The sequence below is a fragment of the Ruditapes philippinarum genome, unplaced genomic scaffold (assembly GCF_026571515.1).
Source record: "Ruditapes philippinarum isolate M1 unplaced genomic scaffold, ASM2657151v2 ctg17174_1_1_1_1, whole genome shotgun sequence".
Taxonomy (NCBI): Eukaryota; Metazoa; Mollusca; class Bivalvia; order Venerida; family Veneridae; genus Ruditapes; species Ruditapes philippinarum.
Genome location: NW_026857529.1, coordinates 1 through 18,674, shown reverse-complemented (window position 1 = coordinate 18,674; position 18,674 = coordinate 1). Strand labels below are relative to the sequence as shown.

Genomic DNA, 18,674 nt, shown 5'->3' with positions numbered 1-18,674 from the left:
GTAACAAAGTGTACTGTACTACACTGCAAAAGCCCTATAATGTATTGTGGAATAGCAAAACTATGAAATTATGTGTAGCTATTTCTTTTATTTCCCCATTGATTTAAGAATCATTATTATATTTTGGACAGATCTTACATTAGAAAACGTTGCTCCCTCGGTCAATGACTAAACCTAAATATATTCCGCCTGAGTAGGTTTTACATATTATGTTATAAGTTGTAGTAAAACTGCTAGTTAAAAACTTCTTGTCAATAAATGATTTAGTGCTGTTTATATTTAATTCTACAGTCAGTATACATCTAAAATAATAAACTAAAGGTAGTTTATCAAAATTTCTTTAATACAATTATGCCTAAACAATGGACCCTTCTTAATTGTTCAAAGCTGCTAACATATGACCCAGATTGTAGGAAATAAAGTGCTTCAATTCAAAATTTTCCAGATCATGATAATGTTTTCCTCTATTTTTTTTAAATATAACAAATTTTTGTTTCCAAAAGAATTAAGGTCCATATGTTTGGTCCGGCTTAGGATCGGTCCAGTAATATTTAAGGAACTCCACTGAGGTCCAAAGGCCTAAAATCTTTCAAAGATCAAATGAAGCACTTAAAATAATATAATCTGCAAACGATAATTAAGAAAACTACTCAGAAATTAATATAAATTGATTTTTTGTGAGATTCTTGGCCGGATTTGAGAAGAAAAAAATTCAGTCCCATCACGTCGAAAAACCTCAATGGATTCCCTTTAAGAATTGTACTGGCCCGAATGTCCGTTTTAAGTTTTTCGTTAAAACTGTATTTAGTTAGACGCCTTTCCATTCCCCCTCCACCAAGACTTACTGTTCGTGCATAACCATTGTTCCATGGCGACAAATGGTCACTTTAAATTGCTGTACAGGTATCATTCAACCTTAAGTTTTTACATATTTTAGTTATTGTCATTATTGTGACTATATTCTTGTTTGTTTTATTTCGTTGTGTTTTTTTTTTGTGATGGTAACTGATAATTATCGTAGCCCAGATTTCAAAAGAGAAAAGAGGAACAATGTTTTATATATATAAATAAACATTTTGTCTATCCGACAGACAAAATATGCATTTCTTCCTCTAACTTTGCAATAAAATAGAAAATGAAGATGTCAACCAAGTTACTTATTTCATTTTTGATGGTAATGCATTCAACTTTCGTTTTAAGTCATACATCTGGTGATCAGGCGCTAGCTAGTATAAAACGTTTGGAAAAATTACACAAAGCCATAGAAGAAGAAACGATAGTTCTGAAAATTCGGGCTTACTCAGTGTTTGGAGAAAGCGAGGGTAAGTGAATATTTATGCTTGTAATTATCTTATCAAATGTACATGTATTCATAATCTTATTCTTGTGATAAAAAATGCATGCATAAATCATTTTACAAAGGTAACACACTTTTCTAAGAGAGAAAAGATGCATGTGTATATTGTAAGAATAAATTTAAGTGATTCAAACCTCTTTCATAACGAAATCGCCTGATTCTTTTTTCTTTTCAAATCACCTTTAAGCAATCGCTAAGAATTATGCTGATAAACCTGGCCGTGGAAAGCGCACTCCACTCTTCTTAGTGCTGGATAGTTAAAAGTAACATAGAAATCGGAACATAACTCAAAAGGGTCAAATGAAGGGGTAAATAACTCACAAAGTCTCTGACTTTGTAAAATTGCGGTAAAAAAAATGTTGAAACAAAATTATTACAAAGAAATTTTTAATATATTTATTTTTTTTCTTAATTTTTTGTTCAATAAGATTCATACTGAAACTGTTACAGAATCTGAGGACGAGCATGACGAATCTCTACAGCACGGAGGAAATTACGTGCGTTGGGGAAGAACAACGTGTCCTGGCACTTCATGGACAATATATAAAGGTAACATAAGATATATAACATTTTATAGTTAAAAGGAGAAACCTTTGTCTTATTCAAAATACATGTAAAAGAATTGTATACTGATAGTACCATACATAAAAGTCTTATATTATCAATACAAATAGTGATATTTGAATTTTAGGCTTTAGTCGGGTGGCGGCTGTAAAAAGTCTCCCCGTACATTAAATCAATGATGTTATATTTTCGATCCTTGAAGATCGTTCAGCACGACATTATTGTTGTGCTTGTGGTATTTTTAGTTTCCATTTTTCGTCATTTTCTAGTTGGGTGGTTCCAATATTCCTACTTGAATAATGTTGAATCACCCTTAGGATATGTTGCCTGCTTTTAAGTCCCCTACCGGTTTACCGGAGGGGACTTTAGGTTTACCCTCCGTCCGTCCGTCTGTCCGTCTGTCTGTCAGATAGATTGCAGTATGGAGCTTATGCACGTCTTTTTCTTTTCTTCCTATGTTGAAAATTGTGGTTGCTATGGCAACAAATAGGCTGAAAATATGGCAAATTTTACACATAAACTGGATCCAGTGATAATGCAAAAACTACTGGAAATATTTTTATGAAACTTGACATATGGCTAGATGGCAGTCTTGAGGTTATGCACGTCTTTTTCTTTTCTTCCTATGTTGAAAATTCTGGTTGCTATGGCAACAAATAGGCTGAAAATATGGCAAATTTTACACATTAACTGGATCCAGTGATAACGCAAAAAGTACTGGAAATATTTTTATGAAACTTGACATATGGGTAGATAGCAGTCTTGAAATTATGCACGTCTTTTTCTTTTCTTCCTATGTTGAAAATTCTGGTTGCTATGGCAACAAATAGGCTGAAAATATGGCAAATTTTACACATTAACTGGATCCAGTGATAACGCAAAAAGTACTGGAAATATTTTTATGAAACTTGACATATGAGTAGATGGCAGTCTTGAGATTATGCACGTCTTTTTCTTTTCTTCATATCTTTAAAAATTCAGGTTGCTATGGCAACACATAGGCTGAAAATATGGCAAATTTTACACATAAACTGAATCCAGTGATAACTCAAAAAGTATTTGAAATATTTTCATGAAACTTGACATATGAGTAGATAGCAGTCTTGAGATTATGTATGTCTTATCTGTTCTTCCTATTTTGAAAACAATATCAGTTGCCTTGGAAACAAATAGGCTTAAAACATGGCAAATGTAACAATATTTGTGATAACTCAAAAAGAGCTGGAAATTTTTTAAGAAATTGCATCTTTAATTCAAGAGTTATCTCCTCTTTAAGAATTTTGCTTTTAAAATGTTATATTTTGGTAACAGGGATGTTTCAAATATTAACTTTAAAGTGTCCTTCAGTCCGTCTGTCTGTCTGTTCATAGAAACTGTTTCCTGTGACCACTTTTAAAGAACTTTTCCAACAAATTTTCTTAAAATAGAGAAAAATTGAAACATTAGTGAATGGCCAATGGCCCTACAGAATGTTGATTGGGTTCTAACCGGTAGGGGACGTATGGATTGCTTGCAATACTATGATAATTGCTTGTTAAATTTGTCTTTTGACGTCTTATCTGTGATACGCAGGCTTCATAACCTCTGATCCCCTTTCAAAATTCCATTATATTTAATTCCGCTCATTGTTTTCTCGTTTAGGGCACACGCTTTTTATTACTTGGGTACCATACGCCGCTTTTCATAGAATGGCACGGAAGTGTCACATTGAAGGTTCCATGATAACCGCCGTATGAACACATCTGCGGATGTTTCTAAATTCAAAATTTTAATATTTCATGTTTAAATGTTGAATTCTGCTTAAGCCGGTGCCAGGGGGGGTGGACGGTAACTTGCACTTTCCAGTGCCGTCCATGCCTTGTTGGGCTTTCTTTAGGGATTCTGTATTTATCTTTTTTGTCTAGGCTTTGGTGATAAGCCCAAAATGTTGCATGATTATTTCAATTTTATGCAAGTTCTGAAGGGTCATTTTGTTTCGGTTACATAACAAACATTGCTGTTTCAAAATAAACATTGATTGACATCATTAAAAGTATAAAATAACAAACAAAACCTTGTTAATGTGGCATGCTGTACCCATATTTTGACTAAGACACATATAATACGAATTCAGACCAATATTAACTATTATAGGATACGCTGGTGGATCTTTCTATACAGATACTGGTGCCGCAGCTAATTCTTTGTGTCTACCTAAAGATCCTCAATGGAGCGAGAAGGCGATGAAAATAGAAAAAAAGCATGTTAGTGTCGCCTTTGTTTACGGGTCAGAATATCTACTAGGTACCGAAAATAAAGGATTTTTTGGAGATAAAATCGGTCCAGATGGATATGATGTGCCATGTACTGTTTGCGGGGTAGAACGTGCAAACATTTTGATGATTCCTGGAAGGACTTCGTGTTATGTCGGCTGGAAAACAGAATACACTGGTTATCTTGTAGCCGGGCATCCAAGACATTCTGCGACATCTGAATACATTTGCCTTGATGAAAATCCGGAAGGTATAGGAGATCCCCATAATGCGAACGGAAAGCTATTCTACTTGACAGCAGTAGGCAAATGTGGTTCTTTACCGTGTCCACCATATGTTGATGGGAGACTATTATCATGCGTGGTTTGCACGAAGTAGATGGTTTATATTCTACACTACCATCGGTTGGGCAATAATGTAAAATTAACAATGCTATTGATAGACTAATACAATAAAATCTTTGTAAAGCTCTAATACTTTTGCATATCGACTATAAAGTTTGTGTTTGAAACTTGAAGAAGAAGAAGATGAGATGAAGATAAAGAAGAAGAAAAAACACTTCCGAAATACCTGTATAGATGGAATATGTTTGTATATTTTCTTTTCAGCAATTAAATGGCGCATTCACAAAATCATCGCTAAACAGATAAGACCTCTAAACCACAGTATATTTTGCACCGGAAATTTTATTTTGTTTATGCACAAGATCCACGTGTGTTATAAATAATAGTCATTTTATGTTACATCTCATTCAAGGTTCCACCACATGATTTCTTTCTTATAAATTTATTAAGCAGTTTTATTTCAAAATCGATAACTGTGATCACTTTAAGCCGTATGCTTCAACTCATGGGAGCACCTGTAAATCTTTTTATCACATAATCCAAGCAAGCGGTTAACCATATCCCTTTACATCTGTTCTGTAAGGGCTGGTTAGCTAACATACTAGTTCTTTCTTGCCACAACAGCTTCTGGTGCTGATCCAGATTAGTTTTAACATATTTATTTTAGCTCGATTGCGAAACAAGTTCTTGCAACTTATTTTAATCACTTTCGAATCCGCTTCCTTAAACCAACCAGTATTAGTGTCATATGAAGAAACATGGTCGTAACCCGGGTAGGGCTCAAACCCATGATCAGACTCCTTAACCACTAGACAACCGCTCGTCTGATCTAGATTTTTTAATCGGGGGGGGGGGGGGGAAGAGTGAGTGGAAGGGGAATGGATTGAATGAAGGGTCGCACAAATTTAACAAGGAGCAAAATAGTTTTGAGGGGGTTTACATTTATTTTGTTTTCCAAAGGAGTTTCTTTTGGCGAATACTCACTAATTTTGTGTGTGTTTTTTATTCATAAAAACGTATTTTGATATCCAACTCTAAGAGGCGTTTGACATACTACCCAAACAAAGTCACATGGCGTATGCTCTGTAACCTTATCCTCACCTCCCTCCTCTTAATTTGCGCATGAGCGAGCGCTTTTTAAAATTGTGTCTATGTTTAAGAGGCTGTCAGACAGGTTATGGATCAACTGTAAACTAATTTATATTTAAGAGTTCATAATGAGGTGTGAGGAGGTTTAGTGATTTATTCTCATAAAATTACTTCTCTTCCGTAATCACTTTAAGACATTTGTTTGAGCGAAACATGTCTTACATCTGAAAAAGAACACTATTATTTATGTCAGTCCATTTATTATTATTGTATTATTAATAAAATGTTATTAAGTCAAGGTTATATGGTAGACCATATTTCAATGAAAAATTCTTTTGTAGAATTATGCCCAATCATAAAATGTATTGACAGTGTAAAATTAATATTGTTCACATGTAAATTATAAATGTGGTGAATATGTATATTTAAACTTGTTTTTATTGAAAAATATAAGTGTTATTTGTTCCTATCTTAACTTGAACTCTTTACAAATAAAACTGTTTATTGTTAACTGTTATTTTCTCACTGTAAATCTGTATCATTGGTATTTGACCATAAGTAATGTTTGTAATCGTGTAATCATCAGCAAATATATGCTTAATTGATACTAGTTATATATATATGATTTAAAAAATGTTTTTTAATGGAATTACTTTTCATTTTTAATAAACGTTCGTTAATTTGAATGTTAGTATAATTCAAAGTCAGATCAGTCGAAAAAGTTTCTTATCACTTAGTGCGACATATATAAAATGAGCGCAACTAAATTAATTAGAACACAATTATGTTGACATTTAAAATCAATTTATTACATGCAATATAAATATAACTATTTGATTATAACTACTAAATTAAGAACTATTTTCCCCTGGAAATGTTATAAAAATGAAGGTTACAAATCACAAAAAAATATATCTTAAAAAAATGATAAGACAAAATTCCCAAATTCGAAATAAATCTTTGTAAATCATTCTGCGGAGAGGAAGTAATATAAAAATATTACAGGTCACCATGAAGTTATAAGTACACAGATCACAGCGAAACCGAAGGCAACTTTAAAATAAACAACACAGACTTTCCATAGAAAAATAAAACTTTGCTTTTACAAGAAAAGAAGACACTTTAGAGAAAAATCTCGAGGTTGACTTTTTTAAGTTTACGAAAATGGTTTATTCCCTCCAGACCGCAGGGTATTGGTACGCGTTTAACTTTTGAGCCATGGAGGAGCACGTGACCTGTTTTCGGTACATGGAGGAGCATGTGATCTGTAAATCGTACATGATTGATTAATTGACCTTCTCGAAAACCTGGCTAAATACCGTTTGCCAGTACGTTACGGATTTACCACTAGGGAATTAGTCAGAGTGACACCTAATTGAGAACAAAAAACTATTACGTGATATTTCTAATTTTCTATAATTATTTTACCGGTTAAGGTGAAAAAACTTGAATGATGTGTTTGAAAATTACCAGTGTATTTATTTACTTGTGTATTTACTTATTCTTGCTCGGAATTATTCATAAAATGGTAGGCCTATTTAATCATTTTCTTAAAAAGAAATAATTGATTTATGTTCGACCTTCTCCGGTCATCAACGGTAACCAGTTTCCAAAGACCTTCTTCTATTTTGATCGATAAGTGTCAACTATATTCCTGATAAAACTGCGCGTTTATTTATTTCCCCCCCCCCCAAACAATGTTGAAAATAGTTAAATGGAATATCTTTATATCATTAAAAATGTTCCCCGCAGGAAACCGTTTTACTTGTCTTACATTTAAATCGGTTTGTTAATTCATACTAGGAAAAAAATCATTTTCATTTTGATTGAGACAGCCTTTAGCACTGGTAAACTGCTCGACAGCGTGCCCAAAGAACGATGCGGTGGATGAACTGTGCTCTGGTGAATTCAATGCGGCTTACTGTCATGATCCGGTGTGAAACTACCACCACCACCACTATGTTAGTATATATATTAAACTTGAGACGAAATTCCATCAGGGATTTAGTATTTGTTTACCTGTCCCTGATATTTCCGTGGATGTTGATGTATTAGACAATAGAAAAAATGAATTTATCTCTGTTAATTAGCAAGTGTCGAAATAAAGGCTATATATATTTGGACCTCATTTATTGGCGTCCGCGCCGAAGCGCGGCGCTCTTATGGAATGAAATCAGATTTTGTGAAAGGGCGACAGCAACTTCTCGAGCCTTTTAGTCGGTCATAATAAAAGCCGATAATTCCGATCGGTATGAGGGTGCTTGATTATTAATTAAGAATTAAATGTCGCGATATGTTGCAATGAATAGCGAACTGGAGAATTTCGCAATGCAAACATTTTCAAATGAAATAACCTTTTCCGTCAATAAATCGCGCTCTTCGGGGTTTTTTATTTATCATTTTGTAGTACACAGTGGGTTATCAGGGTATGTTATTGTTGTTGTACATGTATCCTAGAATGATCAGTTGATGGCCTTAATATTCCGAAAATCTATGTATAGATATATCTATTTATCACTCCTATCGGTAATTCCCGGTCTCTCCCGGTCTATAGTGACCGGCGAATAGTACCACACGTTTATTGTCCGGTCTCTCCCGGTTTTGGAGTGGATGTTTGATATCGTTACAATTAAAAAAAAACAACAATAGCATGTTTCATTTATCTATATGAGATAAAAACAATAAATATGTACAATAATTGAGAAAAGGGTACATTTTATGGTATTAATATGATATTATCAACTTTGAAACATTTTATTTAATTTGTTATCCGTGTTTAGTAAAGATGCCGAGGAATACAAATTAGATTTTATCAATTATTCAATTGATTGATAATTTAAAAAATGATAAAGAAAAATACAAATGTACATGTACATGGTTTATAAAGAATAAACAATATTATATATTGAAAGATAAACCATAATTTACTGACTTTTTCCAGTTAAGTTTTGACTTATAATCGTCAGTCAATATGACAATTGAATTCTTAAAATTTATTTTACAATTTTAATAAAAAAAAGAGTAGTACGCTCGTAAACATAAAAACTCAGTATTAAAATAGAACATAAAACACAAAAAAGAAAAGAAAACAATATTCATATTTTTTTTAATTAAAATTAATAGATATTACAATTATTGTATAATAAACAATTATGCTCAACATACTCAACATGTTAATATAACCAGTGTCATATTTTTACTAAGTGTGAACAGATACCTTAATAGGGGGTCTTCGCTAATAGAGATAACATAATAAGGGACAATTACAAAGGTGTGGTACGTGTTGATCATGCGTTACACATATGGATTATAAATAATTGTATCCGTTGCTATCAATAACCACGATCATAAAGAAAAATAAAAAGTAATCTTCTAATCTCTAGCTAGCATGCCAATCAAAGTTCATAATGAACACGCTCATTCATAAGTGATAAACAATTCTGGTAAAAACCAATTAACCATTGAAAAGTGTATAAGAATATTTTGTCATCATATGTCTACTAGTTCATCTTCACTTGCTGCTTTTCTTGCTTGGACGCCCTTTGATGCTTTGCATCAATGCTTTTCTTGTCTTTTGTTGTAATAGATAATTTTATAGGATTTATTTAAAAAAGCATAGATTACAGAAAAATATATATGTAACAGTAGAGTTGTTAGGACATAAAGAACATATAACCGTTTCAGAGTTTTATATCTGTCGCGTTCTGCACGAAATTCTCTTGTGACTGAAAACATACGAATGCCGCTATCGATTTCCAATTAGTAACCATAAGACCTATGTTAAGAAAAAATATCTTTTTAGATTTGAGGCAATTGTTACTTTACAATGCAGAGATTTTACAGAAAATGGTTACAAGAAACATATTAATGCCTCTTTCCTTGTTATTGTCCATTTAATCCTTTTATTTCGAAGGAGCGATATTTCAACATTCAACAACGCATTTGAGTAATCAAACAGAGACACTTGCATTAATTGTCAGTATATTTGAATAATTTACTAGATAATGAATGAAAATTATAAATATTATTACTCTTCCTGAGTTTGAGACTATAATTGTACACCCTAATGGGATATGTTTCGTTTATCGTATGTCATTGAGTATTTCATGAATTATGTTGTTGATACAAGTTCCAACACAGTCCTTAAAATACTCCTCTATCACATGTTGTTGTTTATAGACTGCTTTCCACACAATATTTTAAGTGTTAGATTTATGTATGTGGTTCAACAAAGAAAAAAAGCACTACATTTTAGAAGTTGGGAACTCTCTGATATTTTTCACTCACAATAAGGCGATGATACCACTTGAAAGAAGAAATGATTTATACTACTTGAAAGCAAGTAATAATAAATGCCACATGAAAGCAATATTCTAGAAATATATTTAAGTGTCGTCGAAACAAACACCACTAACTGCATTTTTAACCATTTTTACGGTGCCTATACCACGTGACTTTTTGTTAACTCTGTGCGAGAGAAAAACAATAGTTATTCAAGTCAAGTTTCGGGATTTTTTAAATTAAAGGACATTGAACGATTCCATCTTTAAGTCTGTTAATCTATCTTTGTTGCCTATTTAAATCTATAACTTTGATAAGGTATAAAATAGCTGTATAAATTGCCTCGTATTTCACTTTATAGTTGTTATATTTTTCTGGTCTTTTCGGGATCATAGATTCCAGCGCATTAGTGTTGAAAATTGAATACCGCTAAAGTCGGTGCTAGGGAGCGTGAGAGATGTTGCACTTTTATGTTATGTGTCATGAACAGATTCATTAAAACCGAACCTGCAATTTTCATATTACACTGATGTTTTCTGTACTTTCGAGGGATCACCCCTTTTCCAGATTTTTATTGTTTTAGAACTGACCCCCAATAAAAGAGTAAAAAATGTGCAACACAATAACAAAGGTTTCTTCATATTATTATTCCTTAAAAAAACAGTAAAAGACCCAGTATAATTAATCAAAGCACAGAAGGCGCTGAATAAGTTTGGGTCTTAGAATGTCAGAAAGGTGAAGGTTGTGAAATTATAAACCAATTTGTTTTTGTATACCACCAATGCTTTTCAGTGTATTAACTGTAGTAAATTGGCTATAAGACTAATTGCAACACTAATATTCAGTTCAATGTTTATTTGACTTAAACAATTTTTTAAAAAAATTAGTTGTCTTAACTGGGATTTGAACTGCAGACCTCTCGATTCCTAAGCGAGCGTGCAAACCCCTCGGCCACGGTGAAGTTATATGGTGACGGCCTGAAGAAAACCATATTATTTTAAATTAGGGTTTGTAACTCTTATTATTTCGACGCTAAACCTAGGCCTGTTGTTTAACACAGAATTAAATAATCATGGAGCTTACTATATGCATGTATATCTATAAAGAATAAAACAATATTAGAAATCTTCGACCATTCGGGAACTATTTTGCTTGAACATTAATGCGCCTGTCATTTGACAATATTTACGCAGTGATCTCCCCTGAATTTTTTGGCGTTAGTGTACATATAAAGGGAAGTAACCGCTTTAAAAAAACGGACTACTTTCGGCATTTGTAATTAACAGCATCAGGGTCGCTACCATTATTTGTTTGATCTGACGACCCAAACAAATTAAAACTACGCCTAGATGATTGACATTGTCAGCAGATTCTAACAGAACATCATTAAAATACCGATATGCATTACCTTATAAAGACATCTTTTCCTTAGCCGATTATTTTTGTTTCATTTGTATATCCATTTCTGTAGAATTCATACTCATAAATTGTTAAAATTTGCATATAAATCCTTTGGAACTTAGCCAAATGCTGCCTGCAAAATGCAGAATAATTAAACACAAATCAATTAAAAAAAAAAAAATTAATGTGTACAAAAAGTTCAATATTTTCTCAAATGAGAAAGAACAAAGTTGGTGAAATATCAATGCCCTGTTTCAAGCCCAGCGATATGTCGAAATTTTCTATAAAAGTTTACAATGTTTCATACATGACTTCACAGTGACATTCCTGAGAATACGAAGCGAGTCTACGAACATCTGGATCAACCCTCGTATTGATATTCATAAGTATTTTGCCATCTAAAAGCATTCGTATATACAGAATCTAAGACCTTCTTTTTGGTCTATCAAAGCGCTTTCAAGAATGAATAACGACCTAAATCGTTATAGATTAATCCAGGTAAAATATTCATTTTTAGAAATCTAAATGAAAATCTCATAAGTTGTGCTTGCAACGCAACCGGAACATCCGAAAATAGTTAAAAAAGACAAATTTTAGACACGCTTTGTTATACATGTAACACTTGTAAACAATTTCCCGTTTCTTTAAAATGCTCATAAAGTAAATGATCTTTTCAGTGTTTTAACTGTAGTAAATTGGCTATAAGACTAATTGCAACACTGATATTCAGTTCAATGTTTATTTGACTTAAACAATTTAAAAAAAAATTAATCCAAGTGGCTTAATTTTATTACAGTTCATACGACTAATTGCTTTCCGGACTACTTCAGTGATAATTTAGATGTTTAAGGACTCAAATGTAGATCATTAAAGTAAAAACCATCATTATTTGCAAAGTTGTCTTATACCTGACCTCTATCTGTGTAGCATATTGGTCCATATAAGTGGCCTTAAGCATTGTAAACCAAACCAGATTTCCTACTTAATAGTAACGGTTTCTTGATAATTATATCCACAGTGCTAAACAATGAAAACTTCATTAAAGTCTTCAGTTCATTGCATTACTTCGCTTCCTTAGGTAGTTTAGTGTCAATAAGATGGTAATTAGATGGTACAAATGGAGTATATCATGAATTATCTTTAGAGTTGATGAATAAGGACAGACAAGAAAGATTCATAAAGGAAAATCTTGAAGCATAAAATTTACATCTCAAATGTTTTATTGGTTCTTATATATTGTTTAGTGTTGTTAAATTTCTTTCACATATATACCTTTAATAAAATTGATATTAGAAAATTGACTTTTCCGCGATGATTTAAATTAAATATTGAATTTTAAGAAAAAATGAGCCAGTATACTACAAATTTGACAATCAATGTTCTGTTTCAGCCTTACATAAATAGTAGACAACATTTACAAAAATCGTGTTCGAAATGCTTTAGACAATTTCTTTAAAGGTAAATTAATATTTTCCGTCTGCTGTTAACGTGCTTAATAACACGATTAAGTTTATAATTAAGGCAAAGAATTTGCTGCTTTATTCTATAATGCATAATAATTTTGATCAAAAGTTCTGCACTGACGAGGTTATTTAGATAAAAGATAATCAAGTCATGTTATAATCAATCTCTTGTTTTCATTACATATATTCTAAAATGTTATCCTTTGATTACTGACATTTCGTTACTGAAAAGAATGCAAATGTGAATTTGTTTCACAAATATAAACCTCAAAATATCCCATTATTGAACACCTAATGTATGGATGATACAAAATTGCATTGAAAGAAAAGACGATGGCTGGATAATAATTTGTCAGTTTATATAACGAAATGACGGACTCTTTTGTTTACAAACAGATAGAAATATATAGTTCTAAACATATTTCTTTCTTGAAGGTATGAAAAAACGTCAATATTTCATATTAAGCTTGTGAGTTTTGCGTTTTCAACGCATGGAATATAAAACAAATCTGATTGGTTTTCATGCGTTTAACTCAATTAAATCATACAAAGACAAAACAAAAACACATCCAAAATATCATCCTACAATGTCGACGTTTCTGAAAGTAAATATAAGTATGTTCTTTGTTTCCAAAAAGATCGTTCGTAGAGTATGTAAGAAATTAGTGGAAGAAATTTTTAAGGTAAAATTGTAACTAAAATAGAAACACTGATTAAATTTACATATTCAATACTTGTTAATGAATGAATGAATATCTGTTGGTATAGGTAGTAGAACAAATTTGATATTTTGTCACCACTGTTATGTTATAAATAATTGGAAATATCTACATAAATAATAATTATACAATAAATATACATGTATGTATAACCTGTCCTGGCAACAGCTGTTTGGAAGCAGAGACTTTGGTTGTTGCTCAGAGATGGTGTTGATTTAGAGGTTAATTAGTGTTATCTTACTAAAGGGATTTCTTTTAATGTTAAATTAAGTGGGCGGGTTTGCAGAGATTGCACTGTAATCAGATGTAACTTCTTACTCTGCTTCTGACTCGCAAATATAGTTCAAAGAAAGAGAGCACGATGCATCATTCCATAAGTAACCGTACGGTTGAGCAATTAGAGCACAGTTTTCATTATTCCTGCTGTTGTCAGGTTGATTTGTGTACCAGTCCGTGTAAGTCGCATGTTTATTGTTGTTAACCCATACCCACGTGTTCTCTTCTTGAAGGTCATTCAACCCAATCCAGTATGATTCTGCATAAGTAAAGTTTCAAAATATATTGCTGTGCTTCCGGGTTATTTGTGTGTAAATAACGAATTTTGTTGCGTTAATGTAGTTGCAGGGTGCAAAACTATTTCTTACCTGTTTAATTTGGTATCTATTATTTCTATTGTCGTATTTATTTCCATAGTCAAACAAGAGTTCCGCTGAAGCGGGGCATAATACATCCGATTGGGAAATTCAAAAGACGGTATCACGGACAAATATATGCCTTCAAGATAAATCATTAAAAGTTAACCTTCGGAAACCAATAATTTTACGGAAAATTTGCTATTTTAATTTCAAATGTATAGGTTGATTGTAGCGAAAATCAATCTAAACCTGTGTCTCGATTTAATTTACTTACATGCCAAATATAAACATATTCAAAAGTTATCCTGTAGAAACCTTTAATTTTGCATTAAAAAATCCGTAAAAATGGGACACAACTCTGTCAATAATTGCAATCAATCAAAAATTATAATGCGGAAACCAATTGCTGACTGACGGACCGACGGGCGGACAATGTCAAACCAAAATACATCCCGGAGTTTCTTTTGGCGTGAAAAATGTTACACAAACTATAGTTTTAAACAATGTTTTATTATAGACCTACTTTAGATTAGTACCACTTTTATTTCAAACGACTCTTTTATACAATATTATAAATAAAGTGAAAAACTCAATGCTTACTGTTCCCAAGTTTTGCCTGCGCAACAATGTAATTGTTCTCATTCACGTCTTCTATTTCAACAAGATGACCGCCGAGTATTTGACATACTGTCTGAAAAGTACAAATAAGATTTGCTGTAATACCCTTGACGTCTCAACAAATTAAAATTTATAGACGCACTTGTAAAACTATTATATGCATAATTTTGAAGGTTTATTTGACCAAATCAAATGCAGCAATTAAATTGGTTTTGAAATTATTTGTTCAATTTTTCAATTGTAGTTTGATTCTATTACAATGCGTATATTTCAATGTTATACGTACAAATAGCCACCGAACATTACCACATTAGTAAATGAGTTTTACGTAAAAAATATTGATTTAATATATTTCTGTTTGGTTTACAGTCACTTAGCTACGGCCATATTATATGTTTTAGTATTAACATAAGTCCTGTAAGCTGGAAGAAATATTTAAGCTCTTATGAAACAAACTTGCGTCCATTTCCTGAGAAAAAACCCCAACAATTTTGTCATATTAGGAGTCATGGTTTTGACCTAAAAGTAAGGCTCGAACCTTCGACCCATGGGATATGAAACAAACATCTTCACCACCGTGTCACCATTTCCCCTTTTTTACCTTTTACTTGTTTACTATTTTCTGCAATAGATTCTGTGTAGAAATTTAGCCATAATGCGAGCCAGAGACTTCTGAGAATCACTGGCTTTCTGAAATCAAGCAATACAATCTAACTTACCACGGCATTAACCCATTCTTCTTTGTCGTGACTAAAATGATAACATTTCGACCCATGTGTCAACCATCCGGAAAGGCAAGAATGTGCTAAAATAGAAAAAAAGTTACAGGTAAACAAATCTTAAACATTAGAATTATTAAAACTCATTTGTATTGGCAATCATTTATTATCATCATACATGTATATGCAATCGATCAAAACAAAACGTCTTTTGTCTCTTTGTGATATGATATCATATGATATGAGGCAATATCACATGATGCGTTGATATAAAGATGCATTACGATTCGCTATGAAAGACCATACGACATACTATATGCTTTATGTATGATATGATATATAAACGTGTACACACATTTCAATTCTCAAAGAATGAGCCTAGATTTAACAGAAAACTGATAATATGGTGTTAAATTAAACAAAAGGAAATAAACCAAAGATTTCATAAACGTTAGTTCTAAAGAACACTTCGTTACTACACTAAGAATAGCTTAAGGTCTTCAGCGTACCCGTTTATATATATGACATGACGTGAACGCTGAAGATAACCCCGTAGGGAAAGTCCACCAATAATCGTGCCAGGAATCTGACACGCTCATATTTATTTATCGAACATGCCACGAAGTAAAGTGAAGCATACCTTGATAAAACGATATATAATCTGTTGATAAGCCAAGGATGGACAAATAAAAATCTTATTAGGAACATAAACTACCTAATAGTTTCCGACAGGTAAAAAATTCGGCACTTGGCCGCCATATTGCCAAAATGTTTGACCACGTGATTACGAGATTGACCTTTATGAACCCATGTGCCTCCAATATTTTTATAGATTACTTTTTTTTAAGATGTTGAAAAAGGTTATTTACTGACTGTTATATTCAATAAAATTATATTTAAATACTAAAAAAATTATGAAAATAAATAAAAACATTATCTTGAATAAAAATATCGAAATCATGTCAACAAAATGTTCTAAATATAGTACACAACTCTATTAAAATCTGTTCCCGCGAATGACGTCACACGAGGTCTCGCGTGACACTTGAATGTCATGGCCGACTGTAGTCGGCGAAAATTGATGTTTTACAGTTAAATAGGCAATTTTAATGACGGTATTAATATTTTATTACTTGAATTGGTATAGAACGATATTTAAATAATTGTTTTACCGTAAAATGCACAAGAATTGATCGGGTCAATTGTATTTGCAAGTGAAAAACAAGAATAAATCAACTTAGGTTATTCTGGTTAGGTTTCGTAACGGGTCTAATCCAAAACTTTAATGCAACATCAGATGGAAAAACAAAAGTATTGAAAGCGACTTATTAAGTTTGGAAGCCAGAACTACACTAAGAAAGGATTTTTGATGCGATAATTTTAAGTTAAATTTTATGCATACAATTAGTTGATCATTAAATCTATAAAGACATTAAATTCTCTATACTTGTATACAATATAAGTATTATTTTCTTATCGCAATTATGTTAATGAAACGAATAGTTGTTTATGAAACAAGTATTAATGTATTAACAGAAATATTCACCTGAGCCACAGCATAGAAATATGGCAATAAAGATCCTTGTTGCAAACATTTCACTGTATGTTATAGTGTCACTCTTTTAGTATACTGTTAATAAAATGTTCCATAAATAGCACACATCCTGTATAGATAAGACCATCTATTTTTACGTTCAATTACATTGTAGATGTGTTAGACACGTGTTGTAAACCAGTGTCTTTTAAAAAGAAATTTAAAATTAAATTCTTTCTGTGGCAACATTCGATGAAAATCCGTTTAATCGTACATTCTTTACTTATTATAATAATCTAAATGGTATTTTATTTATTTACTTAAAATTACAGTTTTGTTGATTTCATAACTTTATTTCATCTTGATAAAGGACATGTATATGGTTTATACTTGTTTTGTTTAAGTTCGATTGGGTAAGAAGCTTATAGACACACTTTATAATCCGTTCCTGGAACCAACAATGTCTGCTCAAGGAAACAACGACTTGCCCCTGATAAGTTGGTACCAATGCAGCTAGTGATCATTAGATTTCTAGTCTGACGCGTTAACCACTCGGCCATACTGCCGGTCCACTCGGCCATGCCGCCACTAAAGACATGTACAGGATCAATACATGATAAAGTACGCTGATGTTGATGTATAATCGCAAATTCATTACAGCTCGAATTCGCCATTCCTTTAATTATCTGCTTACATCAAAATTGACAAATAGGGGTGTTGACAATCTAATTAAAATCAGCTCGTAAATAGCGCTACGCATTAGGATCTGACGATCACCAATACGTATCACCTTCTCGTGATTTTTCAAATAGCCAATTATCGGCGAGATTTTACAATTTTGAAAGCGATGCGTTTGCTGGAAAACTATTACTGAGTAAATAATCATCACGATTACAATAGAACAAACATGGCGTTGTCCATATACCCTGCATGTAAACTTGCAAAACAAGCTTGCCCATTAAAAATTGAGTCTTTTATTTTCAGTGCCCCTCACCGCTGTGGGTTCGAATCCCGACAGGGACTTTGGATTCTTTCATGTGAGGAAGCTATCCAACTAACTTACGGAACGTCGGTGGTTCTACTCAGGTGCCCGTTCGTGCCTGAAATAATGCACGGTCTTCTTCCACCAGTAAAGCTGGAACGTCGCGATATGACCTACACTGTGTCGATGTGACGTAAAATCTAAAACAAACAAACAAATTTTATTTTCAATTATAACAACTGGATTTTAGTTCCTCGTGAATTTCATACATACAATGGTATTTGAGAACATTTAGTTTTACACACATTCGCATCCCAAAAGCTAAGTTAAAGTCAACACAGTCGTGGTAAGGGAGATAAATGAGCAATGGAAGAATATACGTATGTATACAAATTAAAAATATGGCAAATGGAATTCAGTGAAAAATTGATAATGTTATTCAATCTTTTTAACGACAGTGTTAAAAATCAAATACGTTCAATTTTGCTTTTCCGATATAATTTTAACTTTATTTGAGCAAAACCATTAGATAAATTACAGGTTTATGAAAGAGAAAATGGAAAGTTACGTGACAAAATATTAAAAACATATATATCTCAAAGTAAAAATCATACTCAAAAATGTACCTATTGCAGATTAGAACTGGAAAAAAACAAATTTGATGTTAAGGTGTTGCTTCAACCAAAATTTTTGCCCCCTGGGAATTACATTGTTGT

At 32.3% G+C, this 18,674-nt stretch overlaps 2 protein-coding genes across 2 annotated transcripts; one reads left to right on the top strand and one right to left on the bottom strand.

The window, feature by feature from the left end:
• Positions 1–1,036: 1,036 nt before the first annotated feature.
• Positions 1,037–6,104, top strand: LOC132750095 (uncharacterized). The gene is made up of 3 exons (XM_060740034.1): positions 1,037–1,322; positions 1,808–1,906; positions 4,055–6,104. Exons 1-3 carry the CDS (start codon positions 1,136–1,138, stop codon positions 4,549–4,551), a joined length of 783 nt encoding a protein of 260 aa, XP_060596017.1. The 5' UTR covers positions 1,037–1,135; the 3' UTR covers positions 4,552–6,104.
• A 7,160-nt stretch (positions 6,105–13,264) lies between these two features.
• On the bottom strand, positions 13,265–17,101 carry LOC132750094 (perlucin-like protein). The gene is made up of 5 exons (XM_060740033.1): positions 16,989–17,101; positions 15,443–15,528; positions 14,706–14,796; positions 13,789–14,005; positions 13,265–13,350 (listed from the first exon to the last, which is right to left on the bottom strand). Exons 1-5 carry the CDS (start codon positions 17,035–17,037, stop codon positions 13,329–13,331), a joined length of 465 nt encoding a protein of 154 aa, XP_060596016.1. The 5' UTR covers positions 17,038–17,101; the 3' UTR covers positions 13,265–13,328.
• Positions 17,102–18,674: the final 1,573 nt, after the last annotated feature.